The 19,071-nt window shown below is 28.9% G+C and overlaps 3 protein-coding genes across 3 annotated transcripts; 1 reads left to right on the forward strand and 2 right to left on the reverse strand.

The window, feature by feature from the left end:
* Positions 1-79: 79 nt before the first annotated feature.
* Positions 80-6,641, reverse strand: LOC145751073 (uncharacterized). Its single transcript, XM_082567153.1, has 15 exons — positions 6,352-6,641; positions 5,519-5,641; positions 5,127-5,246; positions 4,648-4,776; positions 3,905-4,030; positions 3,403-3,522; positions 2,967-3,095; positions 2,524-2,673; positions 2,160-2,330; positions 1,733-1,873; positions 1,256-1,420; positions 841-990; positions 549-707; positions 332-358; positions 80-235 (listed from the first exon to the last, which is right to left on the reverse strand). Exons 1-14 carry the CDS (start codon positions 6,524-6,526, stop codon positions 351-353), a joined length of 1,866 nt encoding a protein of 621 aa, XP_082423279.1. The 5' UTR covers positions 6,527-6,641; the 3' UTR covers positions 80-235; positions 332-350.
* A 2,833-nt stretch (positions 6,642-9,474) lies between these two features.
* LOC145749893 (integrin beta-1-binding protein 1-like) lies at positions 9,475-12,184 on the forward strand. The gene is made up of 7 exons (XM_082565776.1): positions 9,475-9,757; positions 9,907-10,012; positions 10,092-10,219; positions 10,339-10,431; positions 10,563-10,724; positions 10,850-11,004; positions 11,654-12,184. The coding sequence occupies exons 1-6, from the start codon at positions 9,677-9,679 to the stop codon at positions 10,955-10,957; spliced, it is 678 nt and encodes a 225-aa protein (XP_082421902.1). The 5' UTR covers positions 9,475-9,676; the 3' UTR covers positions 10,958-11,004; positions 11,654-12,184.
* LOC145749892 (cerebral cavernous malformations 2 protein-like) lies at positions 11,063-18,653 on the reverse strand. The gene is made up of 18 exons (XM_082565775.1): positions 18,519-18,653; positions 17,923-18,117; positions 17,639-17,722; positions 17,339-17,429; positions 16,822-16,914; positions 16,387-16,442; positions 16,031-16,163; positions 15,600-15,654; positions 14,524-14,607; positions 14,159-14,354; positions 13,912-14,053; positions 13,426-13,534; positions 13,164-13,258; positions 12,719-12,933; positions 12,437-12,599; positions 12,229-12,323; positions 11,930-12,031; positions 11,063-11,831 (listed from the first exon to the last, which is right to left on the reverse strand). Exons 1-18 carry the CDS (start codon positions 18,573-18,575, stop codon positions 11,571-11,573), a joined length of 2,226 nt encoding a protein of 741 aa, XP_082421901.1. The 5' UTR covers positions 18,576-18,653; the 3' UTR covers positions 11,063-11,570.
* Positions 18,654-19,071: the final 418 nt, after the last annotated feature.

The following is a 19,071-nucleotide window of genomic DNA, read 5'->3' on the forward strand; positions in this document are numbered from 1 at the left end:
ACTAGATTTCAAGAAGGCAAAAAATAGTTAATTTTTTAAATCCATAAGTCTCTTTTACTCGTCCGAGGTAATTTTATTAGGTAGCATATTTATTTGTGCTGTAGTATGGCTAGACGCTTCTTGTTAGTTAAATAGAAACAAATATTAAAAGTTGACAAAAACACCCAAAGATTATATAAATGTTCTTTGTACAATGACGCGAAAGGGCTGATTTTCTACGTTCTTCACTTGGTCACTGTATATATAAATATTTTTTAATATTTTTATAAGAAATTAAAACAACTAAATACCAAAACTGTATTTAGTAATCAGGTTATATGTTTGTACTTACATGAATGCATTACTCCTGATTAGTTTGCTGTAAAAAACATAAAAGAATTACAATCAGAATTTATATATATTCCATATATTTTTACAGAAAAGAATTAAAAAAAATTTGTACCTGCAAAAGTAAAGATAGTTGTTTACTTTAACAAAAATAAAAACAAAAAAAATAAAGTTGTCTTCGCGTTAAATTAAACGATCACCAAAAAGCAGCATTGTCCTACCTGCCACGCATCCTACAAGACCAACTCTAACAAAGCCTGTAAGGCAAACGCATACGAATCTAGGTCCAAGAGCTTGTGTGTTAGGTATACACTGAGCATTCATTCCGCATGGAGCACCACACTGTTGCGTCACAACTTGAATTGTTGGGACAGTTCGCACTAAATTTGTATTTTTCCGATTACTAACTATTCATTAGTTTTTAATCCCACCAAAGCAATGATAAGGTAGACTAAAAAATACTTAGTACATGCAAAGCATAGCAGGCCAAGAAAAAAAAACAGAAAAACTTACGAACGCAAGTTTGGCCATCTCCAATGTAATTATCTGGACATGCACATTCTAACGGTCCTCCATTAATTATTTGCCTACAAGTGGCTACTTCAGCACAATTTATACAGTTTGAAGCATCAAGCCCTAGGCCTATATTTAACCCGGCGTTCACTAAACATAAAAATTGTAGTTAGTTTAAAAAAAAAGTCTAGTTATTGCATTGCGTCCGGCTTAGGGGTCAAAAAGGTTTCATTTCAATTCAACCCCGGGCAAACCAGCCTAAAAACATTTCTCTTTCGCTTAGGTAGAATCAGAGTTATATTGTTTAAAGTAAGGTGGTCTTTGTGTTAAATTAATCGATCTCCCCCAAAAAAATCATACTATAAAATAAAAAAATAGTTTTAAAAATAAATAACCAAAATTACAAACTGTTAACCTGAGCAGGTTAGTCCATTTCCGGTATAACCACTTCGACAAATGCATAAAATTGGACCTATTCCAGCCAGTGGACTTAAGCAGTTAGCATTCACATCACAGTCGTCACAAGTTTGGGGCTGGGAAGGGGGTGCCGGGGGTGCCACGAATACCGCGGGAGCGGCTCCTAAAGATGATTTACGTAAAGTTAAAATAAAAATTTAAATTTTATAGTAATTATTTTTTACATTGTATGACTGCATTTTGTAATTACCTTTTTTGTTAATTTTATTAAAAAAGAAACTTATACAAGTCAGTTTCTTACAAAAACTAATAATTAGGGGCAAAAAAAATGATTAACTAAACATAAATAACTAAGCTAAACATATTTATTTATTAAAAAATGCACCAAGAATTTTATGAATTCAAAAAAAACTTCCTAAAGGTTTTTCAATTTTAATCTATATTTTTTTTAATCATACAAAGACACACTCCGTACCTAAAGAACAAGTTATTCCATCTCCGAAATAACCTACATTACATTGGCAAATCAAAGGAGGACCAGCTAAAAGGTTTGGTACACATCTAGCATTAGCATTACATGCTACTTCACAGGTAGCTACGGCTGGTGCGTCGGCAGCTAAAAAAATAACATTATAATAAAGTTTTTTTTCTAAAATTCAATTTAAAATAATTAAAAAGCAAAATGTGTTTATAAAAATTTGATAAGTGATATATTAAATTTACAGTAGGTTTAAAAATAAATATATATTTTAAAGTGTACATCGGCAAACTTACATATTAAAAAAACAGTATAATACTTAAAAAGTGTTAGTTACTCAATTATAATACAATCTTAGGCTATTTATACCAACTATTTATTTAATATCAATTTAAAAACCGAAATTTAAACCACTATATCCCACCGGCGCATGTAAGTCCATCACCAATGTATCCGTTATTACACTGACATACAAATGCAGGTCCAATGCCAAATGTGTTGGCAACACAAGTTGCAAAAACATGACACTGGTTTCCACAACTTGGCCCAACCACAATAGCTGGGGTTACTACTTGTTGTGTTGGGGCTGCAAGAGCTTGAACAAATTTTAAAAATTTTTTTTATAAAAATAACTAAAAAAAGTAGTAAAAAATGAGTAAAATTGAATTAAAAAATTGTAATTGTATAATAAACAAAACCATTAATAAGTTCAGGTTTAGCGCAGAATATATTTTAAAAAGTAATTTCAATAAAATCTAAAATTAAACATTTTGAGTTTTAGTTTTTACCTACGCAGACTCGTCCATTTCCCATATAATTATTTATACAAACACAGCTATACTGTCCTAAGGCTACATCCAAAGAACAGAACGCGTTTCGATCGCATAACAGACAGGGGGGAGGAACAGTTGGAGGGTTCGTAGCTGACGGCACGAAAGCTAAAATCAAAATATATTAAATAAAAATTATCAAAGTATAAAATTTAAATAAATAAAAAACACTGGTAAATATTCTATTTAAATGAAACCGTTTTCAAATTTATTTTTCGTAATGGCTGTCTAAAGTCCTCGCTTAAAATTAAAATAAATTAATTCAATATTTATCAAAAATTAAACTAAAAAATAAGATAATTTTACAAAATATTTTAAACACAAATAAACCAATACAGTCTTTTATTCTTTAAAAATTCTAAAAAATAAGCATTTTTTTAAATATTTATGTGGAAACTTACGATCGCAGTTGTTAATACCATCACCTTGGAAACCAATATTGCAAACACAAACCAAATTTGTACCAGAGGACAGACACTGAGCGTTAGGAAGACAAGTGTCACAAACTGACTGTGTTGGTGCGACAGCTACTAAACAATAAAATTCGAGAATAGGTTAAAAATCTTGATCACGTTTATTTTGCGATTTTTTTAAAAATTAGGATTGTAAAACACGAGAGTTCGTTCAAGAACCGTAAAGTAAAAGTGATCCAGAATTTTTTAAGTCACACATAACTTTGGCGACTTTGTTGAACTAATAGTTTGCAATAACAAAGTCGAAAAATTAAAGTAAACCAAATTACTCCATACTACACTGTAATACAAATCGAAACACAAAAAAGTAATACTTGTTGATTTTACAAAATAATAAAATTCAACAAAATTTTAAAATATTTACGATTGCAAACACGCCCATCTCCAACATAACCATCCCGACATTGGCAACTAACTCCGACTCCAGTGATTATATTACAGTCAGCGAACGGGCTGCAAATTGCACATGGGTCTTGAGTGACAGCTTAAAAAAAAAAACATGGAAAAAAATATTTAATAAGAATGGTAAGATTATTATTTGACAAGAAATTTACAGTCTTCGTTTTTTTTATTATCCATATGACGAACGTAATAGGTTTTTGTATTTATTTATTAAGAAGGGTGTATTTAGCACGTGTTTGAATAGTGTGACAATGGTGAGGCTCATCCCTAAACCTTTTGGCGCGTATGGCGGTGCCATGACCTCTTAGCCACACTACCGGACACCTTACAGTCCATGTTAAAGATGCTTAATTTTGAAACAAATTTTGAGTATTTTAGTGGTTGTCCAGAAGTACTGTTACCACAATTGCAAAGCTTTGGTATAGTAATACTGGCAGCGGACAACATAAGCGGAATGTAAATACCTTCGCATTGGAAACCATTCCCAGTATAGCCAGCCGTACAAACGCATTGAAATTGTCCATTTGATGTTCTACTGCATACAGCAAATCTGTCACATCTTTCGCAAACTGACGGCATTACAGGTCGAACTAAAAGGTAAAAATGTTTTATTAGTTAAGTCCAAAAAAGTATGAGTTAAACATTTTTTTTAGTCAATTGAGTTATTGTTTACCCATTACATTTTTGATAAAGCAACGCACATGTGTTCCTACTTAAGTATAAACCTTACAATATTTTGCTTGCCCTTTCTAACCTGGGGCCATGTTACAAATATAAACTGACCTTATCTCTAATCATCATGGGCCAACTTTTTTTAAAATAATAGTCGTTTAATCGCGTGCCGAAAAACTATTTCTCACTTTGTGTTTGTATATAAAGCCGCATTTTATATCAATAAATAAATTCTATGTCAAAAAATGGTTTATTTTGGGCAAATTCGTGTGAAGTGTTCAAAGTAAACTTGCTTTTTTAAGTATGTGAAGACCGGTAGGACATCATATCCAAGTAAAATACATGGTATAGTTTAGATGAAAAGCAATGTGAAAAAATTGCTTTATTTTTTATAAAACGTAAAAAAATGCTGGCAACAAAGATAAAAGTCCATTATTATTCATTTTTTTAATGTTAGTTTAAAGAAAGGAGTAAAAAAATACTTTAATTTAAAGTAATTTCCAATTATATGACTGAGGATAAACGAAATACTTACGAGTACAAACCAATCCGTTTCCAACGTATCCTGCGTTGCACCGGCATGAAGCGCCTCCAGTGGTAGATCGAACACAAGTCGCTTGGGCATGACATGTTGGGCAAGGTGTGGCAGTTGGAATAGTTTGACCTTTTTAATAAAAATGTAATGTTTATTAATGTAATACATCGGTGGAAGCAAAAGACTACAAGCCGAAAAGTCACTGGTTAGAGCCTTACCAATATTATAATATGCGCTTTTTAAGTCCGGTTTTTAGCTAAACACGTTATGACCTAGGAAGCACAATATAAAGTTCGAGGTTTGATCCCCACTGCAGTTTTTGCAGCATACTTAAGTACTTTTAACTGTTGCACATATATTTTGGGTAACCAATTAGACAATATCACTGGTCTAAAATATAGTCAACTAGTCATTATAGTGTTTTAAAGAAGCTTTTTAAATCTGTCACATCAAACGTTAATAGAAATAAATTTAATTACCTTGACACTGGAATCCGTTTCCAATATAACCTTCACCACAAATACATCTGTACCTTCCTCTTGTACCTGAAACACAACCGGCATTGGCGTGACATCGATCACAAATAGCGTCATTTCGTCCTTTATTAAAAATAAATGTTAATATATATCATAGTTATAACATGAATTACACTTTTTTTTAAGAAATATAAGAACATAATTTTATAGTTTTGTATCAAGTATTAGATGGTAACTTACTAAATTAACCTATATAAGAAAAATTGCTTTTTAAAATGATACGTATACCAAAAACTAATAAAACCAGTATTTAATAACAACAACGAATTTTTAAAATTATAACCTTAAAACGAGGTTCACTTTACATATTAAAAAAGTTTAAATTTTTGACTTACTTCGGCACCAAATTCCATTCCCGTCAAATGAATCAGGACATCGACATATTTCCCGTCTTGAGTATTCGTCGGCGCCTTCTTCCACCATACAAGTCGCAAATACTGAACATCGGTTTCCACAAGCTTAATATTAAAAAAATATTTAATTTCGAGCAAAAATTTAATTAGGTATACAACATTTAAAATTAACTGATTTAATTTTGACTTTTTGGTAGAACATTAAAAAGTATAATAAGTTTCAAAATCCGAATACATTAACAATGGTTTAGAAATCATTTTTAGCAACGGGTCCACTTTATTAATGTTAAAATGCCTTCATACATTTTTTTATACAAAAAACGGTAAAATCTTACAAAAATAAGTAAGAATTTTGCATAAAAAACGAAGTTATAAATTATTAAAAAATAATTTAGGGAGTTTAAGTTTATATAATAATACTTACACGAAATAAGGTTATTTTTCGCAAAGCATTTGACAATCAAAATGGTTTCAATCAATTTAATAGCCCATAAAAATGCCATCTTATGATTTTTTAAATATTTCCTTAGGCCTTTAGGCAAAACATCAAACCGCAAAACTGGTTTCATTTGGGCAGAAAAAAAAACAGAAACGATTTTGGAAAGAAAAAATGTGATAACCACGCCCAAGTTATATAAAGCGACGAAAACTACATTGATTGGATTTAATTTGCATGCCATATATCACAATCAAGCCATTGGTACTCATTATAATTTTTGGCATAATCCTAAGTCATTCGCTTTAGCGTGATATGCTAAAGTAATACCACTACTTATAATTAATAAAATATTTATTAAATATAAACAGGTACTCACGTCGAGAGCCTCCGCCAAATATGCTTGGTAAAAGCAGTAAATTGAAGTAATTACTTCCTTGGGCGACCCCGCTGTTTAACCTGCTAAAAAAGCTGTTGAGAAATTGTGACGTCACCGGCGAAACATCGATGACGAACAAACAGGAAACAACGCAAACTAAAAAGTTTAATTTCATTTTGCGAGTTTTTTAAACAAAAGTATAGGTGTCTAAGTAAAAACAAAATAAATAAAAAAGAATTTTAAATTTTATTTTTATTCGTGAAAGAAAAAAGAAAATATAGTTGGGCCTAATACACATATCACTAAACCCAAACAGGTAAGCCATTTTAGGCAAAAGCAGTTGCTTATTTTAATTGTGTCCCCAATTTAAATGAATTTAAATAAAAATGTGTATTTATTCTACAGCGGATTCCGACAAGCTACACAACAAAAATGTGGCTTTTAAAGAAACGCCCCTCCACCCTGCCCAAAATAGATTCTTGGACAACATTGTGTCGGGGCAGCATAGTCGAGGTACGGTGCCTCTCCGTACCGTTCAACACACAGAGCACATTCTAAAATGCCCGTGGGTATATTTTGTAATACCGAAGCGGAAATAACTTCCGCTTGCTGCGGCAAAGTTTTTACAACTTGAGTTAATAAAAAACTTTTTCTATAATTAACCATGTTTTTTTTCGAATAATGTATTAATAATTACTGCATACCCTTACCGCAGGAAATTTATTAAATTAAGTGGCACACATTACTTTAGAAACAAATTTTACTTAAAAATACGCTGCATTTTTTTTTAAATTAAATTTTTTTGTAAAAATCGTGATCGTAATGGTTAAAATTTAGCGTAAATGTTATATACGTAATTTAACTTGTAAGCCTATAATTTGAGTTACCCTGGATTCGCCACAATTTTACCGCTAAAACTTATTTGCTTTTCTTAAAAAAATGTTTCTTTTATTCCTAAAAAAATAAAAAAAAATTTATCTTTTATTCTTAAAAAAATAAAAGAAAAAAATTTGTTTTACGAACAGCAATATTTAGCCATGCAGTTTTTGTAAAATGCTTTTTTTTATAACTTGCTTTAAAAAAAATTACTTTATTAAAACCATTAGTACGATTGATTTGCTAAAAAAAATAATTTGGAACAGCTACTTATAGTTTAAATTCAAATTAATTTATAACGTTGTTTATTCATTAATCACAAATTCTTTTATTTTAAAAAACAAACACAGTTAACAAGTTTAAAAGCTGTCAATTTTTTTTTCGACACGCCCAAAAATAATTCAAAATTGCGAAAAAATCGACGTTATGTAGTATAACCTATATCCTAACTACACTGACAAAATAATAAAAAATGGGCACCTTATATACGTTAATAAGTAATAGCCAAAAGAAAATGTATTTGGCTTAAGGCAACTAAAGGTAAAAAATATGAAGGGTACGTTTTTATCGCTGTTATAATCACGAGGCTTATTTACATTCTAAAAAACGAATAAAACCCTTTTACAATATGTGCGCACAGGTTACGTCTACTATAACACAATAGCTGTGTTTCGTATAGTAAAAGGGTTTTAAATGCAGGCCATGGTCAGAATGCGACCCCATTAAATTTTAAATTTGTTACAATAATAAACTGATTTAAATTAAACAGTAAACGTAATGGTGCTCTACTTAGGTGCACTTGTTGTCACAGGTCAGCTTCCAATTGATTGTTAGCTGACCGAAGTAAAAGTATAGAATAACGTTAATAAAATAATAAAATTATTAAATTAGCAAAAAATATCAAAATAGTTTTTTTGGCTATAATAAAAAAAAAATAAATCGATAAAAATAAATAAAGCGTTTTAATTTTAATTTTGTAGATGTTTTTTTTTAATATCCGCGTCAAGTGATCAACTTTTTAGCTACTATTATAAAAAGTCCCACTTAAACAACCTTACCAAAAAACGTGTCTGATTCTCATTCAAACATGGTTAATTGTTATTTGATTGATAAACAATTTTTAAACACCAACCAGTTATAACGTTTTTCAGGACTATTTCTACAAAAAAAAAACAGGTTATAAGCAACAGAGGAATTTGCAATCGCATAAAATTTTTCTGTTGCCGTGTAAAAATGAAACTGCCTTAAATTTATTGTTCAAAAAATTCATAATTTATTTTAAACCTTTACAAAACAATTTATACATAGTCACATGTTTGGATTAAGGCGGTAAAAACGGCCATTATGGTATTTTTCTGTTACGCAACAGAGAATATACAAACAACAATCAGATACGTTATTTTAATAAGGTTAATTAAGTATAACTCGATAATTAATGATCATGCACTACGCGTTAAGTAATACATAGAAATGTTGTAAAGTTTAATAACTTAAACTAAAAAATTATTCAAGAGCATAAGTCGTTTGTTAAAATGATCCTTTCAGTCCGGCTAAAGAGGAAGAGGACATGCGATAACAAGACCACGTGGCTAAGTTACCTAAGCGAAAACTACAAAAGTTACCAGGTGTCAAAAACATAACCTTCAATAAAGACTAATAACTTAAAAAAAAGTACCAGAAATTTACCTTGTATGATATTTTTTGTTATCTTGTAAGGGGAGAGTGTAATTTCAGGTGATAGTTTATGGTTGCCAGTAAATTAGCATATTTGTTTGCAAATAGTGCTCTTCCCCTTAACTTGTTTCTCTTTGAATTAATTCTTTTACAAAACAAATCAATTTCATTTAAACAAAACAAATCAATTTTATTTTTTTAAAGTATGTTTATTCTGAGTTTCGTTATTTGCTTTAAAGAAAAAAAGGAAACAAATTTAGGATAGTACTGTAAAATAAGCAACTTAAATGAAGCGGTCAGATAAAATAAAAACGAAAAATAGAAACAAATTTTTATATGTTTATGTTTATTTTTTATCTTTTTTTACTATTAACAAGTTTTGTAATGTATATCAAACCTAATATTTTATTTTGGACAGTTGAAATTTATATGTTTTTATTGCAAAAATTAAAAAATTTGCTAAAATTTCTAAAAATAGAATTTTTAGTTCGTTATTATTATAGTTTGTCCTCTTTTCAAAACTGTTTACAAATGAAATCAGTGTACCGTAACAAAGTGTGATTTTCAGTGGGCGTTGCTTTGAATTTGATTAATGATTTCTGTTCTATAAATATAAATTAATACAGGATAAAAAGATAACCATGCTAAGTGTAACCCACTAATTATAATAATCCATATAAGTATAAAGCAAAAAAAACTGTGTTTTCTTTTTTGAAATAAATGGAAAAAAATTGAACTTACAGACTTAATACCCATCCAAGACATTTAAATTAAAATGCCTCTTCGAAGTCGGCCAAACAGAAGTAACATTGACGGAAGTGAACATTCTGTTAGTATTAGCAGTTCCCAAAGCAAGGTAACTTAAACTTTAGTCCAGTAAACAAATTTTTCACATAACAATCACAATCTAATTGTGAAATGTAACTGTAACTAATACTCAACTAAACTATTTTATTAAACATTTAGCTGTATAGCTAACTTAATTTTCCCAAAATATTTTTTCAGTCTATTGATTCAAGTGACGAATTATCTTACTCAGGGACTTTATCTAGTCCTGAATTTGACACAAAAAACACAATATCAGAAAGTCATTCCTCAGCAAGAAATTCAGGTTCACTAAATTTACAGTATTTTTTAACTTGCACAAGTACTTTTATAAATAACTTTTCAATATACCATGTTTTTTGTAGTTCCAGATTCTCCTTGTAGTAACATACATACTTCTGAATACCCACTTAAGTTTGTTGGAATATTGGAAAACTTGGAACGCCAGGGAGAAGGTTCGTTAGACATAATCAACATCATTGATATTGCTCAGGTAAAAACTTAGGTTTCAGATAAAAAATTATATTTTTACACCCTTGAATTAAATGTTTCTAATGCTAAAAATGTTAAATCTGAATTTTTGTATCACTTTAGCATTAATTTTTTTTTTAGATAGAAAATGACATTCCTTTAATACCAAATGATGAGGAAGTTTTAATGTCTCTTTCAACACATGGGATTGTGGTGACCGCCAGCAATCAAAGGGTAAAATGTTAATTTATATATACTTTTTTTTAATAATAACAATTTTAAAAAAAAGTACAAAATTTTTATGCAAAGAAAGAACAAAACCAACTACATAGTCGCTTTAATTATTCGTTAAATTGTATTAACAGGATATTTTAAACCGTTTTCCACTTTACAAGATTGAGCGTTTGGTAACATTCAACGATGGTGTGCTGGGCAACACCATGCTGGCACTAAAAGTTGTTCATTTTCCTGATAATTTAAACAAGAAAAGTACATTCAGCTTACACATATACCAGTGCATAAATGAGGTAATTAAATAAAATGTTGATAAAGTTAGGAAAATTTTAACCTGATGTATTGTAAATAAGTGTTTATTGGCAATTCCTAATCATTCTTTTTTGTTTAATTAAAAATTAATTTGTTACATTTGCAGGTCACTGGCCTTAAAATAGCAAGATCGTTTAGTCACATTTTAGACACAGTGTTGTCCACACCAACAGAAGTAAACCCAGATGCAATGGATGAACCCATGAGTAGTTAAGATAAATTGGTTTCTTATACCAGATGTGAAAATTGTAACCAGCCAAGGTAACTACAAAGAGGATTAAGCATTAAAGCCATACACAACAATTGATAAAACTTTGTTGTGAATTTGTGTGTTGTGTTGGTAGTAATAGTATTTCGATATGATTATGTATGATACATTGTAATGGTTCCTACATTTGTCTTGTAAAAGGAAATTAAACTAAGCTATACAGTGAATGGTTATTTTAATATCGATAAAACATCCAACCCTTGCATGCATGAGAGTTTGAGATAAATAAAACCGAAATATTTTGAAACGTTGTCGATTTAATTGCAATCAAACAAAGTTGGCCGAGGTAGAAAGTGAAAATTTCGGAAAAAGCAGCTTGTTTAATTAAAAGCCTTAATATAATCTTGTGCAAATTGTTTGAGTTTAATTATTTTTTTAAAACTCATCCCTGTATAAGTTTATTATTAGTATGAAAGTGCTTGCTAAGATCATACTCTGTCTTGTTAAAGTAACTCTAAAAAAGGAACAAACAATTAAAAATAAAAAAAACCTAAAAGCATAAAATTCGAATAAAAATTGAGTAAAATGCACCAACAACAATAAAATTAATGAAATAGATTTATAACTCGGTCACACTGCGGTGTGTAGCGGGGTCCGATTTTCCAATATTAAATTTATGTTTCTTTTTCTTGCGATGTTCAGATTTCAAAGCCATGCGATGGTGATCTTGTAGAGAGGAGGACTTAGCTGCACTGGAAAGATCCCCTTCCTCCTCCAGAGTACTTGGAAGAGTCCGGTGTTTGCGCTGTGTCATTGGATTTGCTCCGATTAAACTGGAAGGAAGCTCTTCATTTGGAGAATTCGGATTTGAAATAGAAATCTTTACGAAAACATTTTTTTTAAATCATGAATTGCACATCATTTTATTGTGAAATAATGGAAAAAATTTATATTAAAATTCAGATTTTTATAACTTACGCTTGCGCTATCTTGACTTAATTTTTTTAGCTTTCGTTTTCTTTTTTCACTTGAAGAACTTGATAATTGTAATTTTTCTTTTATTTTTGAGGATTTTGATAGCTACATTTATCAATATTTAAAACTGTTATTTTATAGTTTTTTTGCACTAGTCTCGTATTTAAAAACCAAGTTAGCTAACACTAGAAAGAAAATGTGTTGTAAATAGTTTTAGGCAAAGTGTATATTTCAATATTAAGAACTTAACTTTTTTTAATCGACATTCATAATAAAAAATATTTTAAAATTTTTGTAGCCACCTTATTTCCATTACTATCTTCCAAATCATCGTCTGTTCCTCCGGTAGCCATGGAAGGGTAAGGAGCTCCTAACTCTATTGCAGATGGTGATTTACCTTTTGATAAAATATTAAAATTAAGTAACTTATAAATGCCCAGTGTAAATACCTAAATGATTAGTTAACATGCTATCTGCCTGGTATCTTCTACGTTAACACATTATTTCTACCTCTTTGTTTCTTCTTTGATTTCACTTTCTCGTGCCGTGATTCCTGATGTTGAATCAAATTAACACGGTTGGTATTCACCGGTTCTTCCCCTGATCTTAAAACTGGGGAATCACCTATTTCTGTGCTAAACAAAACTTCACTCGTCAGCGCAGTTTCATCATCCTGAAGATAAATACAAAAAAATATGAAAAAAAACAAGTCAACCAGAAAGTTTTCTAATATTTAATAATGGCCTTTTTTCTACAATTTTAATCTTTTTAAATTTTAACTTAAAATCTAACCATAACAACTTCTGATTTTCCTGAGGTAAAGGTTACAGGTTCTTCGTTAATAATACTCGAGCTCCCACCACAAACTAAAGTGTTATCCTGACTTGTTGATGTTTCATCATTTTTACTTTGAAGTTTAAGGTTACTAATCTTGCTCACTATTGAGTTCCACTCTCCACTGTCTTGGTTAGATGGAGTCGAGTTTGGTTCTGAGTTGCTGGAAATTTCTAAAAAAATAAAGAAGAGCAATATACTTGAGATTATTTTAAAGTTAAAAATTAATTAAGATTATATATAAATTTTTGGAACCAACTTTTACTTTTTTTTTAAACTTTGCCATTATTGATTTTGAAAAAGTTTAAATGCATTAGTACTAAAACAATAAGTAAGACTGGCAAACTATACTGATTAATATAATAACATAAGTTTTAAAATTAATTTTTCATATGTTACTTACCGGTCACATGACCTGAAGGAATGGCAGTCAGACTTTCCTCAGTCTCTGAGACTGTCCGAGACCCACTACCACTAGGAGGAGGTAGGGACCACCATCTAAAATAAACAAACATTAAAAATAAAAAACAATTTGTACCAAAGCCTAATTACAATGTCAAAAAAAAAGAAAAAAACATTTTAAGCAATAATTTAAAAAAAGAATTTTTTTTGTCTTTTTTTAACAAAACAAAATTTAATCTCATTACTTTGACAGCCACACCCACCTTTTAGTAATATCACCGTCCTGGTCCTCTGTTGATTCAACATTGTGTTGTTTTAGGAACGACTCAAAATAAACTCGGTCCCTGTTACCTGGAATGAAGTGCCTCATTCCTGCAATAACATTGTTCATTTAAAACATTAAATGTTTATACATGCATTAGGCTACAAAAATTGGTATATATATGATAAACTGATAATCACTGTCTTTTTTTTAATTTAAAGTAGTTGTTTTCTATTACACATATAAATAAATACAATGTTATGTTTTGATAAACTTGATATAATAAAACTTCAAAAGAACAATGTTTTAGTTATAAAAACACACTGTTCATTCAACATGTCTAAAATTCCCCTTAAAAAGAATTTATTATTTCATTAACCTTTAAAAAATTTCAACATAAAAAAAAACTTTCCAATATTTAAAAATACTTAAACAAATATTCTCCCTTCGAAAAAAAAACATATCACATTGCAAACCCATTGCTTACCTAGCAGCAAAGATTTTCTTTTTTGAGTGTAAATTTCCATAAGCTGGTCGCAGAAGATTTTAATTGGCATTCCACCTGTCCTAAAACCATGAAGATGTTGGGCAAATAAAGTTAGTTCTTCATTGGTGAGTCTCTCTCTTAACTGAAAATAAATAAAATATAGAATCTAAAACAACAACAAACCATGTAAGGTAAAAGCAATTCTATAATAAAATTATCAAGTTTAGCATATTCACAAATAACTAACCACTTCTATATATTCTTTTAACTGCATTTGATGGTGGATATGGGAAGACGGAACAGATCCGCTACTGCTTCCGGACCTTTGATGTCTCCTCATGGAGGAAGGAGAGGAGGGAGTAGAATTTGAGATGGAATTTGGTTGGTTGCTAGGAGCATTGTTGCTGTTGCTATGGTGGAGGTGTATGTTGTCACGACGTTGTCTAAATAAAAATAACTTTTTAATAAGTTTTTTTATTTTTTTGTGTAAGCTTTACAATACAAATAAATACAACACTATTTTTGTACTGTTATATAGTCATAAACTAAAAGTCCCACATCGTTTAAATATAGCAATTAAAACTTTAAAAAATACAAGTAACAAAAAATTACATTGATGAAGGTGCAGATGAAGCAACTTTATGTTTTAAAATTTCTTCTCCATGTATTCCATTATTCAAATCACCAGGTAATAAACTAAAAAAAATAGGCTAAAATTACTAAAAAACAGATTTTTTGTTAAGGGACTTGATCTCACAAAAACTAGTTTAGTAAATTGTGAAGTATTTGTATGTTTATGAATAGTGTTAAAAGAAACCAACCCTCAAAATCGTACTTGAAAGGTTGATTTTTAAGTTTAAATTTAAACATGACTGGTATAATAAGAGGTTTATTATAAATGTTGCTAGGATTACTTACATAAGCTTATAAATAGATACAGGCAGTTATTTCAATAACTATCATGTGGGGGTAGCGTAGGTAGTAACCTCTTACAAATAGATTAATTTTAAATTTTTTAATCATAGGTTACTCTTACAGGCTTGGTAACCAAATGTTCTAATTTTAGTTATTTACAAATAATTACTTTCCTTTTTGTATTTATTTAAACAGCAAATTTAATTTAGATTTTTATTTTTAAAACACTTTTTATTCGATTATACGCTTGACGTCAAAATATACTCACTTATATTTGTTTTAGGTGTTATTTAAACAGAAAAATGTCCAAAATTAGAATATTGTTGGTGGTTTCGGATTATATAACGAATAATTTTATTTAATACACGAAATGCTTTATTTTAAATTTAAATAAATGGTTTAAAAGATACAGCATCTAAAATTTTATTTTAATATTTATTTATATCCATTCTCAACACACTAACGACTGACTAAGGTTCCATTTTTGAATATTTTTTTAAATCTAATTTTAGCCTCGGTTTAAAGTTTACATATAGCCATAACTAAATATATGATTAGCAACCCTAAATTAAAATTTTAAACAAAACAATTAGTGTCATTGTGTAAGTGGTGTAATATTAAAAGGGAATTCTGTTATTCAAATTTACTATTCAGAACCAAAGCAGTAGAGTTGAGAATTGAATAAACAATACAGAATTATGTTGCTCATTCATGACACAAAACAGTCTTGAATTGATAAATTTAAAAATAATGTTTGAAATTTTCCCACTTACTTGAACTCAGAATTAGGGGAGAATTTAATTGTGTCCCTTTTTTCTTGCGAATCATCTGTATAATAAACAAAAATTTATTTTGAATACCGAAAATCAAAAAACAAAGTACAAAATGAATGGAATAAAAAAAAATAATTGGTTTTGGTAAGTAAGTGGTAAACCTAAATAAGAAAAAATTGAAGTAAAAAAAAGTTTATAATGCCTATATAATACACAAAATGACAAAAACTGGATATAAACACAAAATAAAACCAAGATAATTTTACAAATTGCAAAAAAAACCTGTCAATTACCAAAAAATTGTATTAAGAAAACAATTAAGAAACAGTTTTTTTTTCGGCATGAAATTATAAATATTCGTAAGAAACTTAATGTTAATGTTTAAGGGTATAATTTGATACTTAAATTATGAAATAAAACAACTTGTGTACCTGTACTATATGAATGATTTTTTGGTGTGTTAGCACCTTCTTGGATGCTTTTATTTAAGAAATCCATCGTTGATTCAGTATAAATAAGTTGGAATAATTGTTGAGTTAAACAACATATTTCTTCAGTTAACTCCTGAAAATTAGAAAAAAAACATTAAATGTAATATATATAAATAAATAAAAATGAAAACAAGCAATATATTTAAAAGTTCGAAAATATAACTGGTATTATAATATAATTTCTGTTTAAGCTCATGGTTATATTAAAAAATATATATACATATATATCCCAAAATAAACTAAAATATGCACTTGCATATTAATTTAATAAAAACAAAAAAATAACCAAAGCTTACAATATTATCCCCACAAAATATTGCCAGATTACTCATTTCATCATTTACTTCAGAAGCTAAAAACAAATAAAAAATTTAGAATTAAAAAAAAATTTGCACTTACTTTAAAAAAAAAATCTTGTGTCACTTTAAATATTTTGTTTTTAATTTTATAGCTCGGTACATTTGTAAACCTTTTTGGTGTAGCAAATTACATATTATGGAAGTATTGACGAAATGTCTTAAACTATTGATCAATGACATCATAGCACAGGTAAATTTAACATTTCATTTCCCAGAAATCAAAGAAGTGATATTTAATTAATCACTCAAAGCAGACAATTTAAAACAAAATTATGAAAAAGATAGTAAAGTTAAAATAAAAATTTATCAAATTTTAAAAAAAAAAAAAACCACCAAAATTTCTATATTGAATTAAATAGGAATTAAAATTACCGAATTTAAAAAATAAGAAGACTTGTGCATCATCTTTCACATAACCAGTAGAAGAAATTCGATGCGTTGGAATTCTGTAAATAAATCGCTCACCTAAAAATACATGTATAAGGTTTACAAAACTTACAGAAACAGAAAAAAAAACAGCAATAAAAAAGCATTGACATTAAAAAAAACAAACACATTAATCACACAATTATGTCAAAGTTAAAAGCCGACAACAAAAATATTATCAGCAGTGCAGGAAGTCAAAAAATTAATCAAATGCACGATTTTGTAATTACATAATTTAAACTGGCACTGGTTGTAATACATGACATATAAATATCATTGTTTTGCAACAAAATATTTAAATTTTTGATTTACCAAACTGCCCGAATTAAGTAAAAATATGTACTAACAGGTGACACAGGCAGCAATATTGTAAGTAAAATCTAACAGGTAAAGCAATAAATTAACACATTACATATAACAACAAGTAGATTGCACAACATTAAAATTTACATGTTATTCTTACCATCTCGTGCTAAAACTTTAACATTGTAGACAGAGAAGCTAAGGATGACATCATCTTTATAACCTAAGTGCCAAGGCAACTGATTGGTTCTCTAGAGACAAGAAAGAAATTTCGTAAACACATATTCGCTTAAGTCATTTTAACAAGTTTGGTTACCATAAGATGTTAATAATTGTTAAATAAATATTCGGCAAAAAATTTGACTTCGGTATAAAGTACCAAGAATTCAAGTTCAATATTTTAATAATGAATTTAAGGAGGCTATTTACACTTAAAACGTATAATGAAAAATTAATTTACTCTTTTTTCATCAAGAAGAGACAATATTTCAGTTCTGTTTCCTGCATCAAAATCATTTCTTAAATCAGATATCGTTCCCAGATACTAAACAAAATAAATACAATGCTTTTATTTACTTTATGTAAGTACATATAGAACTAAAAACTACTTTTAATAAAGAATAAAAAAACATTTGAATTAAAGTGAATATTGTTGGGTATAGCACATAGATAAAAAAATGGATTCCTTTTAACTTTAATTTAAATTTAAGAAAGAGTAATTTTTCAAGAATTTAAATATTTCACCTTAATTTCCTTCTCGACGTAATCTCTTAGCAGAACTTCGGGGTCAACTTTATACTTAGGTCCCACAGTAGGGACTGAACGTAAAGGGCGTCGTTCTCTTGGAGGTGAAGTGAGGCCAATGCCTTGAGTTGATGGAGCATGACTGCGGTGAATGGACCGACTACTACCTCCAAAAATGCGTTGAAAAATACCACCCTTAAAAATTAATAAAAAAATAAATGTAGCTTTGATCATCTAATTTAGAAGTTATACACAGAAAGCTGTTTGCCAGTTGATCAACATTAGGTAGTGTTGAATTCGTTATTGCATTGAGTAGATCCTTATTGATTTTTCCCATATCACCATGATACGGTAACTATGTTAATCTAGTCCAATTATTAAGCTAGGAAATATTTTTTGACTTGATGTAAATTTCAATAACACATGAAATTACTATGACAAAACAATAAAGCAAAAACATCAGACTTAAAGAAACAACCAATTTAACCTTAAACATTGAAATTGTTTAAAGTTTCTGAACAATTTAAACTTGCATAACCTTACATTAATTTCAATTTAATAACATTTTACATAAAGAAAGGTTTTAAGTGACTTACTCCTTTACTCCTTCTTCCATCATTATCCATCGCATAATCCTTTACAAATACCACCATGTCCAAATTACAGTCATGTCAAACACTTTTTGTTTTCAAGTTTAACATTAAACAATCCATCTATTAAAACAAACAACTATAAACATATTAGCATATTAAATTGATAAAGGCAGTAACATTATTCACAGATTAATAAATAGCTCTTTTTGTGTATCAAAGATGGGTGTTGACTATGTTTTTGCTAAATTAATCCTTATCTACCTATTATATTTTAATAAAATAATCTTTAAGTTAGTTTTTAACTTAAACAATTGTCTAATCAGCTAATAAACGTTAAACAATGACGAATAGTCTAATAGTTGATAGTTTTATGTTTTAACAAACAAAAATCTGAAAAATAATTAACTTTATTTAGCTATTTCTGTATTTATTTGCTGATATACAAACAAAGAAGCTTAAGTCTGTCAGTCTGTTGGTCAACTATTTAAATATATATACAGACATACAACCATCTGACTTTATAAATTCTCTAGTATATTAGTATTGGTTACAAAAG

Source organism: Corella eumyota, chromosome 4, assembly GCF_963082875.1.
Source record: "Corella eumyota chromosome 4, kaCorEumy4.1, whole genome shotgun sequence".
NCBI lineage: Eukaryota > Metazoa > Chordata > Ascidiacea > Phlebobranchia > Corellidae > Corella > Corella eumyota.